Here is a 23,698-nt window from a genome sequence, read left to right as displayed (position 1 = left end):
TCGTCGATGCCCATGCAAGTTTAAGCGCTGAGCTCGATGCTATGTCTCATCAGGGTTTTCTTTAAAAGTTAAGGATATATAGACATGTGCGAGAGTTTAGTGAGAATCAATAAGTAGCGTGTGCTTAAGGTGTACACGTATATGTGTTGACCTTGTATATATTACGAATAGGTTATGTGTGCTGATATTAAAAAAATGGGCCAGTCATACGAAAGTAAATACCAAATCATTTCTCTTATGGCTCTACAGACTAGTACTAGTATATTTTTACTTCCATTCCCCCTCCTCATATGCAAGGTTTGCTTGATGAATTTGTTCGAGCTCTTGTCAGCATCATTTGTACAAATAACTGTACTTGACACCGACTTCAAAACTGTTTCAACTCTAAGCTTATTGGTTCGGTAGATATTCCGCAGGACGCCTGTAATTCACATTTGTACAAATAAATTGAGGTGATTCGGTAGACTTTTGTTATTAGTTTTTAACTCAGAAGGATTGGTACGCAAATATTACAAGGTCCTTGAAGGAAATCTGTACAACTATAGGGCCTTGAAGCAAAAAGTGCAGCTGTTTAATCGCCTTCAGCCGTCCGGAAACAGCGCATTTCAGGACCAGAGATTCCTCGATTTTTTCAAACCGCAAGAAAACGAAGAAGCACGTGATTACCATTTCTGCCCTCCACCCCTTCCCCTCCCCCTCCCCCTCCTCAACTCGCCGGCGTCGCCGTGCACGAAACCGCCGCGCCGTCATCGCCGGCGGCGAGACCACAAAGCGTTAGAAGCAGCCGAGCCGCGCGAATCGCGCGGAAGAGAAGGGGAAAAAGGGCTGTAGGAAGGCGACAGGCGACAGCAAGCAGCAGCGTAGGGGTGGGTGGGGAAACGGAGCAGAGATAATACAATTTGCCGCCCCGACGGCTGCTGACCTCGCCGGCGGCGGGGTCCCTCCGCTGGAGCCGACGGATCCGTGGTCCCCTACGATCCGAGCCTGATCCGCCCATGGTACTGTTCCGGATCCTATGCTTGTTTAGCCCTTTGGTTTCCTAATGACTGCTACTAGCTTGTGTGCTGCGCGCTTCGTTCGGGTGGCTGCGGATCAAATCATATTTTGCCAGGATTCGTGGCTTTGGATTGGTTCAGATGGCTTAGTTGACATGCGAGGCGTCTGGAGCATCTGGAATCCTTAGTCGACAAATTTGCAAGCCTTCTATGATTTCTTACACGGCTGTTGCTCACAGTAGATTAGTTACAACTTTTGAGCTGCTTCACAGCTATTTTTGGATTTTGCAAACTTGCCGAGTGTCCCGATTTAGCAGGAGCTTTTCTTCCCATGCAGATTTTGTATAGTTAGTGTGGCTGGTTAGTGAATTGCTTGTGCCGTATCCACTTACTGTATTGCTATTCTTAGTTCATTCAGTAGGCGGAAAGTTCATTTCCTGAGAGTTACACAGATGACTGCTAGCCTAGCTCTTATTTGCAGCAAAGTTTATTCAGGAGTAATGGCATAAACGCAGAATAGGATATACTAGGAAGATTGGATACAGACCCCTCTCTGTTTGATAGCTTCCTGTGAAACGAATTTTTGATATTAGTTTCGACATATTTTCGTAAAGTTTACTACTAAAGATGTTTGAGCTGGAAATGGAACTAAACTTTTGCGTTGGTTATTGATTGCATTTCTCTGATTCTGTATGAAGCATTTTTTTTTATATCAAATGGGTGGCCGGGAGTTTGAACTCCTATGTGTTAATAAGTATCTGGCTAAAGTTGTTCAGGAAACCTTGATGTTTTGATTAGCCAACCAATAAGGTTTCAATTAAAAATTACTATTCATTTTAATGTATAGTAATATGTACTGAATCCATACACATCGCTAACTTTATGTACCATGATATTTCAAAATCTAAATACTAATAATCTTATGACTTAACAAGTTGCACTTCTCAAAATCTGTTTAATCTACTTGATAGTAAAATGGATTTGTCCTATATCCCTTAGTGTTTTGAATCTGATGAAACCTAGGCAGCACCGATACAGATGCGGGGATATGTCATTTTTCTAGGAAACTCAATACGCATATATGTTTTACTATTTTTTTTAAAAATAAATAAGTTACTCCCATGTTCTACTCCAAGTTTCCAACTTGTATCTGGCTAGGCATGGCCACTATCTAATACTTAATAGATCGGTGCGCGGTAGTGGCATGTGCTTCACCATCGTCCTCATGCCGTTGTGGTTGGGCAAGCCGGCGAGGCTGCTTTAACCACAACCGTAACCCCAAAAAACGTCTCGCATCCACCGCACATGATCACTCGGTCACTGACAGTCAAAAATCAAAAGAACGGGGAAGGGAAAAAGGAGGAAAAGTGGGAGCCAGGGAGTAGAGGAACTCACGGCCGACAGATGGTGGAGGGCACTGCTGTCGGCACTGCGGGCGTGGTGGTGACAGGCGAGAGGGAGGCGTGGGAGATGCGACTGGGAGTGGGAGATGCAACGTCATTAGGTTATGCGGTTGGGAGATGCGACTAGGTCGGATTGGGCTAGGCCGTATCCTAAATGTACCCCACAAGTATTCAAGGAGTATTCAAATTTTCAATATTTATTTTTATTCGAATACTTGGCGAATATGGTATCCGCCGAGTATCCAGTTTGTATCCGTATCGGATACGGTATCCAATACGGATACGTGGGCATTCGGAAGTAACGGTGTTTCAGAGGATGAAACTATTAAGTTCGTTGAAGTATACTTTTAACCACAAACTGCACGTTTGCATCAATTGTATATCAATTAGCATGGTGTACACATTCTCAATATTGAATCAACCATCACAAAAGAACTGAGATTTTTCTTTGCTATCGCAACAAAGGAAAACATCCAGCCTCCTCAATCTGTTGGGAAATAAAGAAAAGTAAAAAGAGGGGGTTTCGTAAAAATTCCAGGGGTTTATAGTTTATTTGGGTAAGGTTAGGCCTAGTGCAGGTTTTTGTTGGGAGCCAGTCTGTTCTGGTTGCTTCAAGACATGGCAGGTTTGTAGTGTGGTATTTCTTTGCTTGCCTTGTAGTTCCAATCCCCTATAAACCCGATTCTATAGCCTTTTCATTCCTCTCTATCATCTCTGAATGTTGCTTTCAAATAAAGCTGGGCTCACTTTTTGCTTAAAATCCTAACTGTTAGGAATATCAACTTGTATTCAATGGTAGCCCCATAGGAGCAATATATAGAGTACATGAGGAAGATCCTAGAACTAGGAGATTACCATAATACCCTTGATTATTACTCTTAACACCCACCTCAAATGCAAGACGTATGCAATAGCGTTGCATTTGAAAGAGGTGACACTAAGTACTAAACTTAGACAAAATAAAACTAATACATCCAAAAACTGTCTCTTCGAAGCCGTCCTAGAGTGGAGCCTAGATAATCCTATCGAATCAAGCCGAAGAAGTGCAAAACGAAGCACTTGAGTAGAGTCGTGATGATGATAACAAAAGAATACCCTTGGTCAAGATCGCAACAAAACGACAATGAGTAGTAAGACGACAAACGAAATTGCTACTAAAGCTACTGAAAGACCAAAATGACAAAAAAGACTGCCCTAGATCAAGATTTGCAAATACAACAAGATCTAGATGGCATTGTTGCATCAATAACGACAGAAAAAGATTAGCTAAACAAAGACGAATATTTAGCTAACCACATAAGAAATCGACTAATTGACGAAGGAATATGTGGACTCGCACGGCATATAGACAAACACAAAGAGAAAATAGACTTGGATGTGGACGCAGCGGAAAACAAAGACTAAAGCTAGATGCGATAAGAGAATGACTCTAATACAAGGCAGGCACAAGTAGCAACAACGATACTAGCAGTAGCATTAGAATCAACCAAATATCACCACTAGGCCTAGAAGCGCGAATCACAACCAGCACTGCACCAAGCATGATATAGTGTGCAGAGGAGGGAACCACAACACCTCCAAAGCAGCACAAGGAGACATGCTCTTGCAGAAGACGCGAAACACCTCCACGATGAACATGGATGTCGAAACGGAGGAGAGCGAGGGAGAGCCATGTCGGCGCGCAGTAGCCGCACACACATCTCCATAGACCGCGAGGCCGGGCCGAGGGTGCAGACAATCTTGGTCTTGGGCCATCACCACCATATCTCCTCTGCCCCCCTAGACGTTGCACTCTATGCTTGCCATTGCCGCCCCAGGGGGAGGGGTGGAGAGGAGTCGCCGCCGACAAAGATCTGGCGACAACTTTGATCCTCAGAGTAGGTCGCTGGAGGCCGATGCGGCGCCGACAAGTCGTGGCGGTGGCGGATCCGGCAGATCCGAAGATCCGTTTGGGATCCGCCGAGGTTGGGGTCGGCGGCGGCTTCCTTCGAGGCTTGCGGTTTGCTAGAGCAGAGGCAGACGACGACGGCTCCAAATTCAAGGAGCCCTCGTCGGGCAAGGACGACAGGGACCTTCAGGGTGCTTCGACGAATCAGGATTGGATGACAGGGATGCCCATGATTCGACAAGGCGCAATGGTGGCGGATCAACCAGGGTTGAGATGGATTCAGCCGAACGGGGATGAGACTGCGGTGGATCGGCCACATGAGAGCGGCTGCAGGTCCCAGCGTGACGGATCGGAGCAGTCCAGAACTGGTGGTGGCAGAGGTTGATCCGGCCGGGGGAGAGGTGGGCCGAGTACGAGAGAATGGAGGTAGGGGAGAGCATCCAACGGGGAGAGGAAAGCCGACGGAGAGAGGAAGCTGACGAGTGGGTGGGCTAAGATCAGATGAGTTGCGGCGTCCAAAAAAAAATCTAGCTCTAATACCATGTTAGGAATAGCAACTTCTATTCAATGGTAGCTCTATAGGGGCAATATATAGAGTATATGAGGGAAACCCTAGAACTAGGAGATTACCATAATACCCTTGACTATTATACCCTTAACACTAACCTCAGGAAGTCAGAAGCCTGGCGAACGTATTAACTGGCCATCACACACCCACTCTGGTACAACATCAACAAGATGTATCAAAATTCACGAGAGAGAGAGAGAGAGAGAGAGAGGGAGAGAGAGAGAGAGAGAGAGAGAGAGAGAGAGTTAATCACATAATAAACCCTGTCCTAGAAAACAACTGTAGTGCAGGGTGTCAGGGTGGAGGCTAGTGCCTAGGTGGGCTAGGCATGCACCATTCAAAACAGTGATTAAACATGATGCTACTCTTAACTCTATTTTTTCTTGTGACATCTCTTTGATTACTACACCATTTCTCTCGCAGGGAACTCCAGTTAACATCATCGTCGGTTCTCATGCTTGGGTGGAGGACCCAACTCTAGCTTGGATAGATGGTGAGGTTGTTAGCATAAAAAACAATGAAGTTCACGTGCAGACATCAAATGGGAAAAAGGTATTGTTTTCTCTTTCTTCTCATGCTTTCTGCATAAGATTTCCATCCTTTTTCAGGGCAAGGTTTCCATCTTGTTATGAATGTGAAATCAAATTATGTGGGATATTTCAGTCAAAAAGATTATATGTGATATTTTTTGCTTAGTATTTCCTTACGAATCTCCTTGATTAGTATTTATCTAAAAAAGAACATTACAGTGCTGTTCCAGTATTTTGCACGTGCAGGGTTTGGGCTTTAGGCTGTAACTTCCTCACAGAAGATAATTTTGAAATTCACAAGTAAAGCTTTTGTACAGGTTACTACAGACAAATCAAAAGTGTTCCCCAAGGATATGGAAGCCCCACCCGGAGGAGTCGATGATATGACAAGATTATCATACTTACATGAACCTGGTGTCCTACAGAATCTTGCTACCCGTTATGAACTGAATGAAATATATGTGAGCTGATCATTTCTGTTTTAATTAGTGAATAGATTGCATAAGTTGCAAACGATAACAATTCTGTTGCACTATCAGACTTACACAGGCAGTATTTTGATCGCGATAAACCCATTTCAAAGATTGCCACATCTTTATGATACCCACATGATGCAACAGTACAAGGGTGCAGATTTTGGGGAGTTGAGTCCCCACGTCTTCGCTATTGCAGATGTTGCTTACAGGTGAATTCTAGTTGTATGGTATTGATATATATGTATATGGTGTTCATGGACTAATTTACATGCCTACATTACCCTGATGCATCCTTTTAATGTGAGAAACCAGGGCAATGATAAATGAAGGGAAAAGCAACTCTATATTGGTCAGTGGTGAAAGTGGTGCTGGAAAGACTGAAACAACAAAGATGCTTATGAGATATTTAGCACACTTAGGTGGGCGATCTGGAGTAGAAGGAAGAACTGTAGAACAACAAGTTCTAGAGGCAAGGCCATTTGACCTTGTTTATTATCTTTTTTGAGGGGAACCTTGTTTATTATCTTTGCTACCTGCGTCTTTTAAATGAAAACATATGCGTTGCTTAGTTGCCTTATACGGTCATACCAATGTGATTTCAGTCGAACCCAGTTCTTGAAGCTTTTGGCAATGCTAAAACTGTGCGGAACAATAACTCGAGGTAAGTCTTTGCTTAGTTTTTGTTTTCTTTTCCTGTTAAGAAAACATTCTTTTTAACTATATTTGGACATCATCACTTGGTTGTTTAACACTCTCATTTGTTTCCAATTTATGGCAAAGTCGCTTCGGTAAGTTTGTTGAGATCCAATTTGACAAGACTGGACGGATATCAGGAGCTGCTATCAGAACTTACTTGCTGGAAAGATCACGTGTGTGTCAAATAAATACTCCAGAAAGAAATTATCATTGCTTTTATTTCCTTTGTGCGGCACCACCAGAGGTACATTTTCAAATTGACTTATTGTTACCTTCTGGTTCTTGATCTCGTGGGTGTGGAGCTCAGCTAGGTTGGGTATATGCCTTACTATGGATCTTTGTAACCTGCAGGATACTCAGACATATAAGCTGGCTGATCCTAAGTCTTTTCATTACCTTAACCAGTCAAGCTGTATTGAGGTGGAAGGAATTAATGATGCCGAAGAGTATCTAGCGACAAGAAGGGCCATGGACGTGGTTGGAATCAATGAAGAAGAACAGGTCGGTATCGTGTTATTCTGAAGCTATTAAAAAAATTAGTTTCAGGACTAATGACATCTGTCATTACTCATCTGTTTTGCAGGAAGCTATATTCAGGGTTGTAGCAGCTATACTTCATCTTGGAAATATAGATTTTGCCAAGGGAACAGAAATAGATTCATCTGTAATCAAGGATGATAAGTCAAGGTTCCATCTTAACACTGCTGCAGAACTGTTGAAGTGAGTACATTTTTCTCCTTTTGTAGAATGTTTTTTTTAAAAAAAATTGTATGCATTCGGTGTGACCACAAATTAAAATGCTAACTACAAAAGTTTGTTGCAGGTGTGATTGCAATAATTTGGAGAAGGCTCTGATAACACGAGTAATAGTCACGCCTGAAGAAATTATCACTAGAACTCTTGATCCTGCTTCCGCACTTAGTAGCAGAGATGCATTAGCTAAAACAATATACTCCAGATTGTTTGATTGGTAATGATCCTTTCTCCTCTGTCCAAAGACTTCAATGTTCAAATCTTGACATTCTCTATCGTTAATATGAATCTGTGATCTTTTGGGCAGGATTGTAGAAAAAATTAATGTCTCCATTGGACAGGACCCAAACTCAAAACAATTGATTGGTGTTCTCGATATCTATGGTTTTGAGAGTTTCAAAGTTAACAGGTTAGTGTTTTGTAACTTTTCTGAACTAGAGGGAAAATTCACTTAATCGAATGTGCTAAACCGAGCTGTTGAATTGCTCTGAACAGTTTTGAACAGTTATGCATCAATTATACAAATGAAAAGCTGCAGCAACATTTTAACCAGGTACATCTTGAATTTCATCTCTATGATAGAGCCTTATGTTACGAATATACAGTCCTTATCCTTTACGTATAGGATACTAGAGTTCTTTCCCTGTACTCTCTCATGTACTCTATATATTGCCCCCATTAGGGTTACCATTTACACGTTGCTATTCCTAACATGGTATTAGAGCTAGGTTTTTCTCCTCCAGGGCGTAGCAACTCGCCCTAAACCCTAATTTTTTTCCCATCAGTTCTCTCCTCGCCTATTCTTCAACATCGAAGCACGTGGCATCCTCTTCGTCAAGCACATCACGCGCTGCCTAGATTCCTCTCTGTCGAAGCATGTTGTGTGCTGCCAGGATCCGTCGCGCGTCGTCGTGAGCCCCCATAATCTGTCGCCCTCCGCCTCGTGTTGAGGAGGCGGGGCGTCGATTTCCCTGAGGCGGATGCTAGGATGATGCTGCCGCTCGGAGTAGGGCGGGGCCAGTGCCTGCGCTCCTCCAGTGGCTGCAGCCTCAGCGACAACAGCTTCCCTGGTCCGCAACGTGGTGGCGCCCGCACCCGCTCCGTTGGTGCCTGACTCCGGCAGGTGGAGATCGGCCATGGGATGGTGAGATGCGTAATCCGCGGGTAGGTGCGGCTGAACGAAGTGAGGACTGCGACAGTAGGAGCTAGAAGATGCTTTGGTGGGCTGCTTACTAGTGCTACCGTGGGTTGCTCCTTTTGTGTCACACATGGTCCGATCCAGATGTTTGATGAGCTTCTTCTAGGCCTAGTGGTGTTATTTGGGCTGTCAATCACCTATTGCATACTGCTAGCTTTTACTTTGCTGACTCTACTGCTGCTGTGCTAGTCGTTGTGTGGTGCTGTTGCTGTGCTAGGTTGTGTTTTGGTGCTACAAGTCCTTTTGTTTGAGTGTTATCTTCAGCTGCTCTTGTGTCTAGCTTTAGTCTTTGTTTTTCGCTGCGTCCACGTTCAAGTCTCAGTTTCTCTTTGAGTTCGTCTATGTCATGCGAGTCCACATATTCCTTCATCAATTAGTTGATTTCTTTTGTGGTTAGCTAAATTTTGTCTTTGTTTAGTTAATATTTTCCCATCATTATTGATGCAACAATGCGAACAAGGTCTTTCTGTAGCTTTAATGACAACTTCATTTGTTGTCTTACTACTCGTTATTGCTTTGTTTGCAATTCTTGATCTAGGGCATAATTTTGTCATCTTGGTCTTTCCGCAGCTTTAGTGACAATTTCGTTTGTCATCTTGCTACTCGTCATCGCTTTGTTGCGATTCTTAATCAAGGGTATTTTTTTTGTTGCCATCAACATGACTCTACTTCTGTGCTTCGTTTCACACTTCTTCGGCTTGTTCCAATAGGATTACTAAGGCTCCATTCTACAACGGCTTTGAAGAGACATATTTTGGATGTATTAGTTTTATTTTGCCTAAGTTTAGTACTTAGTGTCTACTCTTTCAAATGCAACGCTATTGCATATACCTTGCATTTTGAGGACGGGGGGGGGGGGTGTTACGAATATAGAGTTCTTATCCTTTACGTAGAGGTTACTAGAGCCCTTTCCCTGCTCTCATGTACTCTATATATTTCCCCATTGGGGCTACCATTGAATACAAGTTGCTATTCCTAGCACTTTAGAGCATGTTTGGCACAGCATCAGTTCCGAGACCCATGCTGAATCTAGAGTTTATATGATAAATAAAGTGGTTTAAACTTTTATTCTTAGTCTAAAATAAAAACCAGATGGCTCAACTAAATACCCTCAATCCACCCACAATTTCAGATCCAAGATTTCTTGGAGTTGGTCAAACCTAGCTCCAAGAAATCTTGGATCTGGAGCTGTGCCAAACGAGGCCTTATTCTAGAGGTTGCTGACCTTTGTATATAACATGTGGTATTTATTGTGCAGCATGTGTTCAAAATGGAACAAGAAGAGTACACCAGAGAAGAGATTAACTGGAGTTACATAGAGTTTGTTGATAATCAAGATGTGCTAGACTTGATCGAGAAGGTACACACTCATTTTATCTATCTTATCTTACATACTATGACTTGTCACAGAAAATACAAGATTGGCATAACATAACTTTTGAAAGGTTATAGAGACTACAAAGCAATCATGGGATTTACGGAGCAAAAAACTTGCGATGCTTTTAGTTTTAGAATGAGCTAAGGCTTTGCCAAAACAAGTTTTGGTATTTGATAGTGGAAAATGGAAATAACATATTGGCAGTTGCAATACAATGGCAGTAACATATGTTCCCCTGTTTTCAGAAAGGTGGATTAATTGCACTTCTGGATGAAGCATGGTATGTTTTGGAACTTCCAGTTACCATTCCAGCCTACTTGCTAGCAACATAGATTTCTTCAATTACTATAAGATTTGGTTGTTGTAGATTATATCAATTCTGTGTTATCTGACTTCTACTAAATTAACATTTTTTACCCAAAATTCTGTGCACAGTATGTTTCCTAGATCAACACACGAGACATTTGCACAGAAGCTGTACACAACATTTAAGAATAACAAGCGGTTTGTTAAACCGAAGCTTTCACGCACAGATTTTACAGTTGTCCATTATGCTGGTGATGTAAGTCTTCTTCATACAAATAAAAGTATTTTCGTATAGAAATATGTGACTACCATACTAATAAGACATTTTCTTGTACCATCTGCAGGTGACATACAAGGCTGATCAGTTCTTGGATAAGAACAAAGATTATGTAGTGGCTGAACACCAGGACTTGTTGAATGCTTCATCATGTCCCTTCGTAGCTGGTTTATTCCCTTCACACCCTGATGAGACAGCAAAATCTTCGAAATTTTCCTCAATTGGGTCACGTTTTAAGGTGTGAAATTATTCTTGAATTTATTTCATTTCTTCTATGACAAGGTTGGTGTAGAGACACACCTCACACCCAATATGGGGGGGTGACCTTCATATATATAGCCAATATGGCTGGGGATACAAGGAATACAATCAAGTATACATAGTAAGAGCTAATTATAGCTAATCACACATAGACCTGCCTAATACCCGCCCGCAGTCTAAGCGGGAGGATCCCGGACGCATAGACTGGACCTGAATTCAGTAAATAGCTGTACAGGAAGGCCCTTGGTCATGATGTCTGCGAACTGGTGGGAGGCCGGCACATGAAGAACCCGAACTTGTCCCAAGGCGACCTTCTCACGGACGAAGTGAATATCAATCTCAATGTGCTTCGTGCGACGATGATGAACGGGGTTGGTTGTCATGTAGACAGCGCTGACATTGTCGCAGTAGACAACCGTCGCCGAAGCAATGGAGACGTGGAGCTCCTGCAGGAGCTGGCGCAGCCAGCAGCACTCGGCCACCACATGAGCAACAGCACGGTACTCTGCTTCTGCACTGGAGCGGGAGACCGTGGTCTGACGCTTGGAGGACCAAGAAATCAGATTGTCGCCGAGGTAGACACAATAGCCGGAGGTGGAGCGCCGAGAATCTGGGCAGCCAGCCCAGTCGGCATCGGAGTAGGCGACCAGTGACTGAACAGGGCCGACACCAATGTGGAGGCCGGAGGAGAGAGTGCCCTTCAGGTAGCGTAGAATCCGCTTGATCATCGAGAGGTGCGGCTCGCGGGGATCATGCATGAAGAGGCACCTGTTGGACGGCGTATGCCAAGTCAGGACGAGTCAGCGTGAGGTACTGGAGCGCGCCAGCAAGGCTCCGGTACGCGGACGGATCAGCAACAGGGGCACTGGCGGTGGCGGATAGCTTGGCATGAGTGTCAACAGGTGTCGTCGTAGAGTGACACTCAGCCATGCCGGCGCGTTGAAGGAGCTCAACGGCGTACTGTCGCTGTGATAAGAACAAGCCGTCGGCGGAGCGAGTGACGGAGATGCCGAGGAAGTGATGGAGTGCGCCCAGGTCAGTCATGGCAAACTCAGAGTGGAGGCGCCCAATGATCTGCTGTAGAAATGCCGTCGAGGACGCAGTAAGGACGATGTCGTCGACGTACAGAAGCAGGTAGGCGATACTGGTCCCGTCTTTGTAGACAAAGAGGGAGGTGTCGGAAGTCGAGGTGACGAAGCCGAGCTGGCGAATGTATGTCGCAAAACGCTGGTACCAGGCTCGGGGAGCCTGCTTCAGGCCGTAGAGGGAGCGCTGCAACAGACACACATGATCAGGAAAAACAGGGTCGACGAAGCCTGGGGGCTGCTGGCAGTAGACGGTCTCCTCCAGATGTCCATGGAGAAAGGCGTTCTTGACGTCTAGCTGATGAATAGGCCAGGCGTGTGAGGCAGCCATGCTGAGGACAGCCCGGATGGTTGCTGGTTTGACCACCGGGCTGAATGTCTCGTCGTAGTCGATCCCGTGGCGCTGGGAGAAGCCACGAACCACCCAGCGAGCCTTGTGGCGGGCGAGGGTACCGTCGGAGTGGTACTTGTGCTTGAATATCCACTTGCCGGTGACCACGTTGGCGCCGGGTGGCCGGGGCACGAGGCGCCATGTCCCGTTGTCGATGAGCGCCTTGTACTCCTCAGCCATGGCCGCACGCCAGTTTGGATCAGCCAAGCCGCTACGGTAGTTGGCGGGAAGTGGAGACGGAGTGGTTGTCGCAGAGAGCCCCACATACCGCATAACCGGTATGGCCCCGGACTGGGTCCGCGTGATGCGTCGTTCCTGCAGTACGGGAGGTGCTGATGGAGCTGTGGGCACCTGCGGCTGCTGTACAGGAGCAGTAGCCTGTTGTACAGGAGCAGTAGCCTGCTGTGCAGGGGCAGGAGGCTGCTGAACAGGTGCAGGAGCCGGTCCTGGTGCTGTAGAGGACCCGTCATGCGCCCGGGGACGCCGGCTGTAGACAAGCCGGATGTCCCGAGCTGGTGGAGCGGCGTGAACAGTAGCTGGAGCCGGGGCAGCCGCTGGAGGAGCAGCAGGTAGTACGGGGCCATGAAACAAGATCGCGGGGTCGTCGGTCAGCTCCTCAATGAAACCTTGGTGTGACTGCCCAGCAGCAGAGGGCAGAGATGCAGGACGCACCGGCACTGTAGTTCCTGCAAGCAAAAAATCCAGGTCGCTTGGCGAGGACCTGGAGGGGTAAAGCCCGAAGGGAAAACAAGTCTCATCGAAGACCACATGGCGAGAGATGATGACGCGCTTAGTGGCCATGTCGAGGCAGCAGTACCCCTTGTGGGAAGAGGGATAGCCGAGAAAAACACAAGCTGTGGAGCGAGGGGAGAGTTTGTGGCGAGCCGTGGCGGTCAAGTTCGGATAACAGAGACACCCAAAGACACGTAAGTGGGAGTACTCGGGAGATTTGTTGTGGAGGAGAGTGTATGGAATGCTGTGGCGAACAGCAGAGCATGGACGCCTGTTCAGAAGGTATGTGGCTGTGGCGAGCGCCTCAGCCCAGTACTGAGCAGGCATGTGTGCATGTAGGAGCATCGTGCGGCTGATGTTGTTCAATGTGCGAAGAAGGCGTTCAGCCTTGCCATTTTGTGGGGAGGTATATGGACACGAGAGGCGTAAATGAATACCACGGGAAGCAAAGAGAGTATGGAGGGTATTGTTTACGAACTCAGTGCCGTTGTCGGCTTGGACAGCTTTGATGGCAAGGCTGAATTGAGTGTGGACATAATTGCAAAAATTTGCAATATGTGTGGAGACTTCAGATTTGCGAGTGAGGGGAAGGGTCCAACAGAAATGAGTAAAATCATCAAGTAAAACGAGATAGTATTGATACCCGGATACACTGGTAACCGGGGATGTCCATACATCACAGTGAACAAGTTCAAAAGGCATGGAAGTATATGAACTGGAATCTGAAAAAGGAAGGCGCACATGTTTGCCAAGCTGACAAGAATGACATAGCAATTGCTCTATTTTATTGTAGCTGATGGACGTATTACGACGAAGAATGTCAATGGTGGCGGAGCTGGGATGACCAAGACGGTGATGCCAGAGGTCGGTGGAGATGGCAATGCTGGCGTGTGGAGCGGAAGACGCAGCAGGGAAGGTGTAAAGATCACCAGCACTATTGCAGCGAAGCATCACGCGTTGGGTCGGGATATCCTTGACAGAAAAACCAAGAGCGTCAAATTCTATAGAGCAGTTGTTGTCCCTAGTAAATTGACGGACAGATAGCAGATTGCAGACTAGAGATGGGACAACTAAGACATTATTTAGATGAAAATTGGACTCTGGTGTATGAAGAACAGACTCGCCACGACATGAAATAGGAAGATTTGCACCATTGCCAACTGTAATGGAAGAGTGAGGAGGAGGATGGCGAGAGAGGAGTATACCATCCGAGGAGCTCATGTGGGAGGAGGCGCCGGAATCCAGGACCCAGGGATGCTGGCCCTGGAGATGCATCTGATTAAGTGCAGCGACAAGACCATCCTGGTTCCACATGGGAGCTTGTTGGGAGACGTGGAGCGGCGCAAATGTCGTCGGGGGCTGCGTAGGCGCGAAGGCCGTGTGAGCCTGAGGAGGAGGGGCGTCAAGCACGCCTGGGCGCCAGCCGCCCTGCTGAGCCGAAGGAGGGCCCTGTGGCGCCCATGGATTGTAGCAAATCCAGGGGCCCATGGGTCGGTATTGATTAGTCTGGCCAGCGCCGCCGCGCTGCTGCGCAGAGCCGCTGTTCCAGCCACGCCGGCCCTTGCCCTTGCCCTTGCTGCCGCTGCTGTTGCCACCGCCGCCGCCCTTGTTGCTGCCGTAGCCGGTCACGTGTGGGTTGTGTGGACCTCCAGAGTTGGCTGTGGCAGCGAGAGCACGGCACCCGCCCGGGCTGGTGCAGCCAGAGCCGGCGGTGGCGAGGAGGGCGGTGCTGGCGACCGTCTTTTCGTCGTTGGCGAGACGAAGCTCCTTTAGTGCCAGCATGTCATGGGCTCTGGCGAATGTGGGAAGTACAGCGGAGTTGGCGATGTCGTCGGCGGTGTTGGAGAAGCGAGGATTGAGGCCACGCAGAAGGGCGAGGACGAGTTGCGAGTCCTGGACAGGATGGCCGACGTCGCGAAGAGCGGCGGCCTTGATCTTCAGCCGCTGGCAGTACACCGATATGGTGCTGTCACCTTGCACCATGGAGTGAAACTCGTTGAGGAGGAAGATGGCGCGCGGCTCCCGGTTGGCGCGGAAGATCCCTTCAATGGCCACCCACAGATCACGAGCGGTTGGATCGGCACTGTCCATGGCGAGGTCGAGGACGGAGTCGTCGACGGAGCCGGAGATCCAGCCTCGGACGTAGCACTCCGCGGCATCCCACTGAGGATCATCAGGTCGAGGGGGAGCAGAGCCGTCGATGTGCGAGCGAAGGCCGAACTTGCCGCACAGCGACTTGAAGAAGAACGCCCACTTGGAGTAGTTGGATTGAAGGCCCAGCGTAAAAGGGATGTGGAACTTGACGTTGACTGTGGCGTAGTTGTGAGCCACGATCGGGGCAGCAGCGCCGGCGCTCATGGCAGGCATGGGGGGAGTGCCTGTCGCGGGCAGGGTGCCGGCACTGGTGGCCGAGGAGGAGGGGGCCGAGGTGTCCATGGGAGAGGAGAGAGGGAGGACGGGCGAGAGGAAGTCTCGCGCGTGGGGGGGAAGTCGCGCGATCACGGAGTCGCGAGGTGGAGGGAGGGAAAGACCGGGAGAATAGGATCTAATCGTCTGATACCATGTAGAGACACACCTCACACCCAATATGGGGGGTGACCTTCATATATATAGCCAATATGGCTGGGGATACAAGGAATACAATCAAGTATACATAGTAAGAGCTAATTATAGCTAATCACACATAGACCTGCCTAATAGTTGGTCTCCTTGTACTTGGAGAAATCATAGTAGAATACACTATACTTATTTACACACCCAACCTTATTTTGTAGCTTAAAAATGAATCATTCCTTTCTTTAGAAGCTATTTTCCACCTAATTGTATTTTGGAAGCACCAGACCAATCATGAATAGAATGTAGTCATATACTCTCTCCTGCATTCTTTGGGAAGATATTCAGTGAAAACCACCCCATTCGGTGGAATCGTGACCCCCCCCCCCCCCCCCACCCACACACACAAAAAAAACATGTTTGAAAGTTTAAATTCTAAAAAAATCACACATGTAGAAGCGGTGGTGATATACAAGCATATAAATTTTCAAAGGCAAACTCAACTTCGTTTGTGAGATATGAAATTGACAATGAGCAAAGAAAGAGCGAAGAAAAAGGCAAAACAGTGTTTGTGCTGTGCTTTTGTCCTTTTCCTCGCGCCATGTCAATTTCATATCTCACAAATGAAGTAGAGTTTGGCTTTGAAATTTTATATGCTTGTATATCACTACATTCTCTACTTGTGTGATTTTTTTTTGGAGAATTTTTTGAAAACTTCTAAATATTTTTTAGGGGTTTTTTCACAATTCCACTGAGTGAGTGGTTTGCACTGAATATTTCCCCCTGCATCCTTTTAGCCTTAGAAGAACATTTGGTGCCATTGTTACTTTGTCACTACTAAAAGATGCTATCCATATGGTGTTGTCACCTTGAAACTTGTGTATCCCTACCCATCACCTCCCTAATACATACGCAATTGAGGCAGCTTTCACAAGCAAAGGGAGTTCCTAGCGCACCACACAGCATTATATTACAGAGACAATTTGATGTGTCATCTGTGACCATTGCATCTATATGTGAGTCTAAAGACTATAAATTGATAAAGCATATATCATACTGATGCACCACATTAGAAGTTGATGCATGCGTTTGTACGTCTGTGCCAGGATTTTACTTCTTCTATGACAGTGTATGGCAACATCTTTACATAGTTCCTCTCTGCCCTAGTTAGTGACACATAGTGACGTGGATGCAGAATTGTAGAGTGTCTTATGACTGATTATTGCTTTGTTCTTTTCTATTTGTTTTTATTATCTCCAGTAAGATGTGTCGCATATAAGTAATTATGGTTTCTCATGTTCTGGTATTTTAAATGATAATGTAACTTTCTTGATTCTCCTTGAAGTGCTATTGACAATTTTAACAATGTAAATCGACGTTGCTTTATTTTCAGCTGCAACTTCAATCTCTCATGGAGACTTTGAGCTCCACTGAACCTCACTATATTAGATGTGTGAAGCCAAATAACCTCCTCAAGCCAGCCATTTTTGAGAACACAAATGTTATACAACAACTACGATGTGGAGTAAGATTTTTGAACTCTTTTGTTATTGTTACTCTATTTTACCTTTTTATATATATCGTGTCCTCTCTTTTGTGGCTCTTGTTGGGTTTCATTTCTAGCCTGCCCCAACTTGGAACAAAATGCTGTGTTGTTAGAACTCTATTGTTATTGCTACTGATAAAATATGTTGAAAACTAACGCTGATGCGCTGCAGGGTGTTCTTGAAGCTATCAGGATCAGCTGTGCTGGATATCCCACAAGAAAAACATTTTATGAATTTGTTAATCGCTTTGGGGTTCTTGCTCCTGAAGTTCTAGAACGGAGGTAATAAATCTGCATAGCAATAAAAAAGTTTTCTGCTAATTTGTTTGGTGTTTATTTCAATGTTTTGACCTATTCATTTGCTTTTCATTTGTGCTTTCTATTGATCTGCCTAGCAATGATGATAAGATTGCGTGCCAAAAGATCCTGGAAAAAATGGGACTAGAGAATTACCAGGTAAGACATGGAACCATTTCTGTGATCCCGTCACTCATGTTTGCTGACTTTGTGATGTTATTTAATTTAATACAATTTTTGGTTGGCACTAGGAACCTAAGAGGGACATCCTAGTAAAACAAACTTAGGGTTTTCTGTGAGCTGAACCAGTCCTTACCATTTTACAATGTCATACTAAAGTGAACTCAAACAAAGATCTGATAAGCTTGTATGATCTTTATTTGCTTTTTTATCTGTGCCAACCTCTTTTTTGTTCCTTTGTTACCAATGAAAAAAAGGCCCTGAGACTTGAGAGTTGATCCGGTCTTTCAGACACAGATTGCAGCGCATGGGTTTTGGATGGACCATCCTTCTCCATTTTTACTAGCTTCTTTTTCTTTCAGCAAAATTCCATGCTGTAGATTTGTGATTGCATTAATCTTGTGCACAATGAATGAATTTAGCACATAAAAGATGGATTAGATTTGTTTTTTTCTTCATTCAAGTCCTTGGTTCTTTAGTTCTTACCTTGTCTCTTGATTGATTGCCAGATAGGAAAAACAAAAGTGTTTCTGAGAGCTGGACAGATGGCTGATTTGGATGCACGAAGAGCCGAAGTATTAGGAAGAGCAGCAAGAATTATACAGAGACAAATATGTACATATATTGCACGGAAACAGTTTGCCGAGCTTAGAAGATCAGCAACACAGCTGCAATCTTTTGTTCGAGGTATCCTCTCTCTCTCTCTCTCTCTCTCTCTCTCTCTCTTGTTAGCGTGTGTGGATCCGCTAGCCAATGGATCAAGTAGGCATAAGCAAGAATGCCAATGGCATTTTTTCTTTCATCATCTAAATTGCAATGGTGAATCATATCAGCTTCTGTAGCATTCTGTAGGTTTAATCTGCATTTCTTTTTCCCTGTTGTAATCCAGGAACCTTGGCTCGTAAGTTGTATGAGTGCATGAGGCGGGAAGCAGCAGCAGTGAAAATACAGAAGAATGTGCGTCGCCACAAATCATGTGAATCTTATTTACAGCTGCAAGCAGCTGCAATCACACTGCAGACAGGCTTAAGGGCAATGTCTGCTCGCAAAGAATTTAGATTCAGAAGGGAAACTAAAGCAGCTGCCCATATCCAAGTACGTAGTGTCTCAATTAAGTAGTTCACTGTTTTTGAAAATATACTGTCCTCTTTGTTTGTTTTTTTTTTGCATTTTTCCTTTTGTCATTTTTACATTGTGAGTTAATATTTTGAACACAGGCTCGATGGCGATGCCACAGAGACTATTCGCATTACAAGAATCTGCAGGTTGCAGCTCTTACTTACCAGTGTGCCTGGAGACAAAGGCTTGCAAGAAGAGAGCTCAGAAATCTGAAAATGGTACGTTCATATCCTTTTACCTTTGCAATCTTCCAATGTTCTTTACCATGGCACAAATATCAATCCTTTCTATTCTCGATCCATCTGCAGGCTGCAAGGGAAACAGGGGCCCTAAAAGAGGCCAAGGATAAACTTGAGAAGCGTGTTGAAGAGCTAACCTGGCGCTTAGGGCTGGAGAAGCGATTAAGGGTACCTGTCCTTTGTTCATTTGGCTCCTAATGCTAGCGAGACTATTCGAATTTTGGTCACCTGGGGCTTATGTCTAATGTTCTCAATTTGCAGACTGACCTTGAGGAATCCAAAGCCCAGGAAATCGCTAAGCTGCAGGAGACATTGCATGATATGCAGCTGCAAGTTGAAGAAGCAAAGTCCATGGTTATTAAGGAAAGAGAAGCAGCTAGAAAGGCAATTGAAGAAGCACCTCCTTTAATCAAAGAGACTCCTATATTGGTTGAAGATACAGAAAAGATTAACTCACTGACAGCCGAAGTTGAACAACTGAAGGTATGTGGTGGCTGAATCATTTCTGTGTGTTTCATGTGGTTACTTTATTTTTATTGTGCCTGGTTATTGTCTACAAGAAACTTGTAATATACTTCCTATGCTTGCCTCATATGTAGTCAATGGAAAATGCCCAAACGCAACATAATGAACACATTCATTTGGACATAACACACTCCTTTGTTTTGAACTGCCGGAAAGATTATCCCATCTTCCGCTTACCATATGAATAAAATGTTGTTGAGCGTCTCTTTTTAGTTTGGAAAAAAGTGGGTGTACAATATATATATTTTTTAGAGGAAACAGTAGGGGAAACCCGTACTGTGGTAAATATATTAGGATATATATAAAAGCTACAAAAGGGGAAAAGGTTCCAACAGACTGTACAAGGCCGAGGTGGCCAAGAGATAAGAGCGGGAACTATACAATAGAATTTAGCCAACCAGAGACAGAAGAAAGAAGAGGCTCTTTCATCCTGTACATTTGAAGCAAAGTTTCATTTTTGAAACCTGACTTCCAATTATGGAAAGCAGGTCTTATCTGCTGGAAAATCAAACCATTTCTTTGTTTCCATATATTCGAGGCTGCAATGGAGAAAACTTCCATGAAGAAATGTGCTTTGAAATCCTCTTTAGCTTTTTGCATCATGGGAAAAAACTGAAGTTGAGAATTCCAGTGTATATTAAGGGAGTGCCAGCACCTAGAGAGAACACGAAAGGATAAGTGCTCCGTCTTAAGGGTGTACAATATTCACGAAAGGATAATGATTGAACTAAAGCATATGGGCTTGGAATTTGTGTACATATGTTGTTTTATGATCCAGTTCAACTTATCACCGATTTTGATTATGGCAGACTTTGCTGGAAACTGAAAGGCAAGCAACAGAAGCTGCAAAGAGAGAACACGCAGAAGCTGAACGGAGAAATGAAGAACTAACTAAGAAATTTGAATGTGCAGAGAAAAAGATCGAGCAACTTCAGGACACTGTCCATAGGTATAATCGAAATAACATTTCAAATTAATGTTAATTCATCTCCCTGTTTCTAATATTACATTTATTTGACTAAATATGAATAGTATTGCTGTGAAAATGTCCACAGGCTGGAAGAGAAAGCAACCAACATGGAGTCTGAAAACAAAGTGCTCCGTCAACAGGCGGTTGCAATTTCTCCTACTGCGAAATCATTGGCTACTGCGAAATCATTGGCTGCATATCCTAAGTCTCCTTTCCTGGTATGCCACTTACACTCTGTACATATGTACTCATGTTCATCATAGTGACCTAATACATCAAATTGAAACTACTTTGTCAGCTGAAAACTCCGGAGAATGGGAATGCTCTGAATGGGGAGGTGAAATCAACACCAGTAAGTGAAAAGAACCATGGCAAACATCTGAGTTGCAATTTTGAACTAACTGATATTAGGTGATAAGTATCTTCTTCTACCTTGAAATCTCTGCGTAGGATGTCACCCCTATCTCACTCAATCCCAAAGAACTTGAAGCTGAGGAGAAGCCCCAAAAATCACTTAACGAGAAGCAACAGGTGTGCTATTTGCCCAATACTCTTTTTGTTCCACTTTTACCTCCTATCATTATGCGCTTGCTTTGGTTTGACCCTGAAATTATATCAATTGTGATTTCTTTTTCATCATATATAAATTTTGTGATCCAGGAAAACCAAGACCTGCTGATCAAGTGTGTATCACAAGATCTGGGATTCTCCAGTAGTAGGCCTATTGCAGCTTGTCTTATATACAGGTGTCTTCTACATTGGAGATCATTTGAAGTTGAAAGAACTGGTGTTTTCGATCGCATTATTCAAACAATTGGCACTGCTATAGAGGTAATAAATTGTGCTTTGTTTGTTTCAGTCTACTCCCTTCTTGTGGAGAACTATAATTTTTTTTGCCTAGTATAATTTGCTTATGAACTTGTATCTTAGGCTTTCGTGATAGAACTGGAAAAATAGAAACAGTGTAAAAGTAGCTATAGCAGACATTAAAATTTTGAATGCTGCAAGGACATATATACACTAAAAGTTCCTTCTTGGTTCATTTATGTTTCGTGGTGTTGCTGTAATTAAATTCAAATTCTTCCTTTCTAAAGGCCCAGGACAATAATGACAAGTTAGCATATTGGCTCTCCAATTCATCCACACTACTTCTGCTACTACAACGAACACTGAAAACAACTGGAGCTGCTGGGCTCACTCCTCAAAGGCGCAGGTCATCTGCTGCATCATTTGGGAGAGTGTTTTCGGTAAAAAACATTTTTTCTTCTCCCCTGTTTTTTACTCTTAGCATTCTAGTTTGTAGTTTGAAATTTGCTTATTTTACTGCTTCTTAAAATACAAAGGGAATTCGAGCTTCACCACAAAGTGCTGGGCGTCCTTTTCTGGGTAGTCGCTTGATTGGAGGGCTTGGTGATCTTCGTCAAGTAGAAGCCAAGTATCCGGCCCTGCTTTTCAAGCAGCAGCTTACAGCTTTCCTTGAGAAGATCTATGGTATGATTAGAGACAACTTGAAGAAGGAGATATCTCCATTGCTTGGTCTTTGCATTCAGGTATGAATCATTGGCACTAGAACACCTGTTATTTTAGGAGTAAACTTCAGGGTTTATTTTCACGGATACTTAATTTTGCAGGCGCCAAGAACATCTCGTGCAAGTCTGATTAAAGGATCACGTTCTCAAGCAAATGCCTTGGCCCAACAAACTCTGATCGCCCATTGGCAGAGCATTGTGAAAATATTAACAAACTACTTGAATGTTTTGAAAGCCAATTATGTATGTTACCTAAAAGTGAATCTCACATATTATTTTTAAGTAAGAATATGCATTGACATGACTTATATTGATAGGTCCCTTCATTCTTAATCAGCAAGGTGTTCACTCAAATCTTTTCATTTATCAATGTTCAGTTGTTTAATAGGTACGATTCCTCTCTTTGCACTACCTGTGCTTCATTATACTATCTTTAAATTAGGATCTAAAGAAAAACCTTGTCTTGTAGTCTGCTTCTTCGTCGTGAGTGCTGTTCATTTAGCAACGGTGAATATGTGAAAGCTGGATTGGCAGAGTTAGAGCAATGGTGCATTTATGCAACTGAAGAGGTATGCATGAACTTTATTTTTCTTTTGGACAGTTTTAAGTCGTGTGCTAATGTTATTCGGTATACACAGTATGCTGGTTCTTCCTGGGAAGAATTGAAGCATATTAGGCAGGCTGTTGGGTTCCTTGTAAGTATCTGTACCAATTGGGTGTTTTATTTGCTACTTTGTGAGTACAAATTGGATAATCTAACATCTTGTATTATCAGATAATTCATCAAAAGCCAAAGAAAACATTGAAAGAAATCACCAATGATTTGTGTCCTGTAAGTGATAATTTAAACTCGATTAAGTTTAACCAATCATTGACATCTATTGGTTATGACTTTATCACATTTTTTGTAAACTTCAGGTACTTAGCATACAACAGCTGTATCGGATCAGCACAATGTACTGGGATGATAAATATGGCACCCACACTGTTTCATCAGATGTAAGCTTGTTCTACTTAATTTTAATGGTCACTTTGTTTATGTTTCTTTGGTCACTGTTTCAAGAGCTATCTTGGTTTCTGATGATGAAACAAAATGATTGTAGGTCATTGCAAGTATGAGAGTATTGATGACAGAAGACTCTAATAATGCAGTGAGCAGTTCTTTCTTGTTGGATGATGATTCAAGGTTATTTCCTTATTCCAACTTCAGTATCTAGTTGACAACACTTAAAAAGTCTGTTCTCTAAAATTGTCATTGGCACTTCAAATTACAGCATTCCTTTCTCTGTGGACGACATCTCGAAGTCGATGACAGAAATCGAGGTGACAGATGTTGATATGCCACCTTTGATCCGGGAGAACTCTGGGTTTACCTTCCTACACCAAAGAAAGGACTAACCGGGTGGTCCTTCCAATATGCAAAGTCTCTGCCACATTCTTTTACTCCTCTCAACTTGTGCATAACTCATGTACATACTCATGCCTTTTGTTTTCGACCGAATCAAAGCATCTAGTCTGTCAGGGTAATCGTAGGTCTATCTGTCATTTATTGTTAGGTCTTCGGTTTGATTGATTGGTTCTTTCTTCAATTTTCTCCCCCTTTTTTGGGGGTAGGTTTATATTCATTGGAGGGGTCGGATGCCCCTCCCTCCCTGGTCAGGACCTCGAGCTGTTATTGGAAAAGCTCGTGGTCCTTCAGCGTCTGGAAAGGTTTTCCACTGCTACGAGTCGTTCATATGGATCTTTACCGTATTGTAAATTCCAAAGAAGATTATAGTTGAAAAAGATTACAGTGGCAGCAAA

General features: G+C 44.2%; 1 protein-coding gene across 1 annotated transcript; it reads left to right on the top strand.

Annotated features, from left to right (window-relative positions):
• The first annotated feature begins 607 nt into the window (after nucleotides 1–607).
• On the top strand, nucleotides 608–23,698 carry LOC133905520 (myosin-17-like). The gene is made up of 39 exons (XM_062347336.1): nucleotides 608–998; nucleotides 5,278–5,406; nucleotides 5,702–5,845; nucleotides 5,924–6,069; nucleotides 6,173–6,329; nucleotides 6,463–6,521; nucleotides 6,641–6,800; nucleotides 6,908–7,057; nucleotides 7,140–7,276; nucleotides 7,380–7,526; nucleotides 7,617–7,718; nucleotides 7,805–7,862; nucleotides 9,766–9,867; nucleotides 10,131–10,165; nucleotides 10,321–10,447; nucleotides 10,536–10,706; nucleotides 16,884–17,015; nucleotides 17,209–17,318; nucleotides 17,432–17,492; nucleotides 18,023–18,200; nucleotides 18,403–18,608; nucleotides 18,731–18,850; nucleotides 18,941–19,039; nucleotides 19,133–19,354; nucleotides 20,206–20,345; nucleotides 20,452–20,584; nucleotides 20,665–20,718; nucleotides 20,817–20,897; nucleotides 21,027–21,197; nucleotides 21,461–21,613; nucleotides 21,710–21,916; nucleotides 21,998–22,138; nucleotides 22,213–22,283; nucleotides 22,365–22,464; nucleotides 22,534–22,590; nucleotides 22,671–22,727; nucleotides 22,814–22,894; nucleotides 22,999–23,081; nucleotides 23,170–23,698. Exons 1-39 carry the CDS (start codon nucleotides 996–998, stop codon nucleotides 23,291–23,293), a joined length of 4,608 nt encoding a protein of 1,535 aa, XP_062203320.1. The 5' UTR covers nucleotides 608–995; the 3' UTR covers nucleotides 23,294–23,698.

The sequence above is a fragment of the Phragmites australis genome, chromosome 2, assembly GCF_958298935.1.
Source record: "Phragmites australis chromosome 2, lpPhrAust1.1, whole genome shotgun sequence".
Classification (NCBI taxonomy): Eukaryota; Viridiplantae; Streptophyta; class Magnoliopsida; order Poales; family Poaceae; genus Phragmites; species Phragmites australis.
The sequence above is the reverse complement of the archived record's forward strand: the minus strand, read 5'-3'. Positions and strand labels throughout refer to the sequence as shown.